The sequence below is a fragment of the Nestor notabilis genome, unplaced genomic scaffold, assembly GCF_000696875.1.
Source record: "Nestor notabilis isolate BGI_N333 unplaced genomic scaffold, ASM69687v1 scaffold9686, whole genome shotgun sequence".
NCBI classification, from domain to species: domain Eukaryota; kingdom Metazoa; phylum Chordata; class Aves; order Psittaciformes; family Psittacidae; genus Nestor; species Nestor notabilis.
The window spans coordinates 48,231-50,662 of record NW_009933317.1 but is presented as its reverse complement, the minus strand read 5'-3'; the positions used below and the strand labels follow the sequence as shown (position 1 = coordinate 50,662).

At 47.5% G+C, this 2,432-nt stretch overlaps 1 protein-coding gene across 1 annotated transcript in view; it reads left to right on the top strand.

The window, feature by feature from the left end:
* The window catches only part of WISP1 (WNT1 inducible signaling pathway protein 1), a 7,622-nt gene extending 6,092 nt beyond the window's left edge, over positions 1 to 1,530 (top strand). Inside the window, exons 3-4 of the mRNA XM_010016826.1 lie at positions 455 to 648; positions 1,160 to 1,530. Coding sequence (XP_010015128.1) covers positions 455 to 648; positions 1,160 to 1,459 — 494 coding nt within the window. The 3' untranslated portion in view covers positions 1,460 to 1,530. The remainder of the gene's footprint in view (positions 1 to 454; positions 649 to 1,159) is intronic.
* Positions 1,531 to 2,432: the final 902 nt, after the last annotated feature.

Genomic DNA, 2,432 nt, shown 5'->3' with positions numbered 1-2,432 from the left:
GCTCTTCCTCCTAGGGAAAGGCAGTGGCTGCTTCCCAAGCCCCTCGGCCATCCAGCAGGCTGTTGGCCACTTTCTGTTACAGCATCGATTGAATGGGCTCAGAAATAAACCTTCATGGTGAGATCAGATCTCGTCCCTTTACTGCACTGGCTGTAATTGTCTGCCATTGTGGCAGCACCTGGGGGTCCCAGACAAGGACCCCCTTGTGCGAGGCTGTGAAGGGAGATAAAGAAATGAGCCCTGGCCCCAAGCGCTCGCAGCACCGGAGGGTCTGACACAAAGTAGGTCAGTGGCAAAGGGGGTGGGATGAGAGGGTTCACAGGAACGCTGAGCCACTCCGCTGTGATTTCATTGTTTGGGTTAGTGGCCTGAATGTGTAATGAGCTGGGGACAGGGCATTTAATATGGAAAGCTGCTGTGGCTGAATAACGTGGGGTTAATCTGGTCTCTGCAGCATACGAGGGAGAGGATGAAGCCTGGCAGAAGAACTGCATCGTGCACACCTCCCCCTGGAGTCCCTGCTCAAAGACCTGCGGGCTGGGCATCTCCACTAGGATTTCCAATGACAACGACCAGTGCCGGCTCCTGAAGGAAAGCCGCCTGTGCAATATGCGGCCCTGCGAGGTGGATATCACCAAGCACATTAAGGTGGGGACTGCTCCTTCACACACCCCTGGGGCTTTGTCCAGACACGGGGTCAGCCTTTGTTTGGCAGCATTCCGGCTTCTGAAGGCTGCAATTCTACATGGACTTACTGTGCCACAAAGAGGTCAAAAACGTGTCCTCCTCATGGTTCCACATGGTGGTGTGAAAACCTTCCCCTGAGAGCTTTAGTGCCAGCCGAAGGGTCCTTTGCAGTGGAAAACAAGCCAAGTGCACTGTGCTTGCTGCTGGTTCAGACAGACCTGCGACTCAGCTAGTGGAAGAGCACTGGTGCACTGCTGGTCATGGCTATGAGCTGTATTTTGCAGTTACCCTACTTGCAGCTTTTAGGTTTGTATGTCTAAGTAAGTGTGTAAAACTGTCACACCTAGATCAGGGCTGGAAAATGCCTCCTAACAGCTTCAAAACCCTTTAAATATGGGGAAGGTGGTTTGTGTGTCCTACCTATGTCAGCAACATATATTTAACCTGTCTCTTTTCCTGTTCTCTGATTTAGCCTGGGAAGAAGTGCTTGGCTGTCTACAGAGCCAACGAACCAATGAACTACACCATCTCAGGATGTGTGAGCAAAAGTCCATATAGACCCAAATACTGCGGCGTCTGCACAGACAATAGGTGCTGCACCCCCTACAAGTCCAAGACTATTGAAGTGAGGTTCCAGTGCCCAGATGGAACTGAGTTTTCCTGGAAAATCATGTGGATCAATGCTTGTTTCTGCAACCTGAACTGCAAGAACCCCAATGACATCTTTGCCGACTTGGCTCATTACCATGATTACTCTGAAATCGCTAATTAAATAGGCTGAATGCTGGAATTGACCCATTGCTCTGATTTTACAGAGGATTTAAAATAAAAGGAGAATCTTCATCCGCTGCCAATGTACAATTTGTTTTTTTCCTGAGCTAGGATGTTAAGTCTCCTTGTTTTGCCACACTGTTTTTGGAAAGGCCTTGAACAAGCAGGATTTTCAACTCTAATAGACCTCCATCCATTAACAGCAGCCAAAAATTCCTCTATGCACAGATTCCAAGGCTTAAATTACAGGCCTGTTGGCACTGCCATTTATTAGGCCAACAGTTTAATTGCCCAAAGGAAAGAATAGTACACTAGTATGACAACAGAAGTATGGCTGTTAGTAGCTTAGATTTGAGATTCAGATATCATTACTGTCATTTCTTGACTAATGTGGTCTAAGCTGGAAAACAAGCATTGGCATATGTTTAATTTTCAACACTGGACTTCAGTCTTGGGTGCTGCTGACCCTCAGGATTAGACTCTAGTCTCTGTCACACTGAGATCAGCCCTAGAACTAGCCCTCTGTCATTCTCAGTCAGATCCTACCCCATGGTGAAGTTCATGGGAAAAGCCTAGGGAGGACAATGTTTCTGTGCAATAAGTCTGTCTCTCGCTTCATGATACTGGGTCCAAGTACCTCTGTGTCCTGCTCTGCTTGGACTCACCTAGATCTCTTAGAGCATATCGTAGCACAGGCATTTTCACCATTTCTCTACCTACTCTAATCTTGAACAGCCTGAATGCACTGAATCCAAAATGACCACTCCAGAGCTCATATTTTCAGGATAGATTCTCTTATCTGTGGATTATGTTTTGCTTCTAGGCTAGCTCTGAAGGATGAAATGTAGAGTCAGATGAAAGATGAAGGACAATACCTCATGTGCCCATTTATTCACATAGAAATGGTGTGGTCTGTATTTGGGGACCAACACCTCCTCCTGTGTTCTACCAGCACACAGGTCCCACTTCCCACA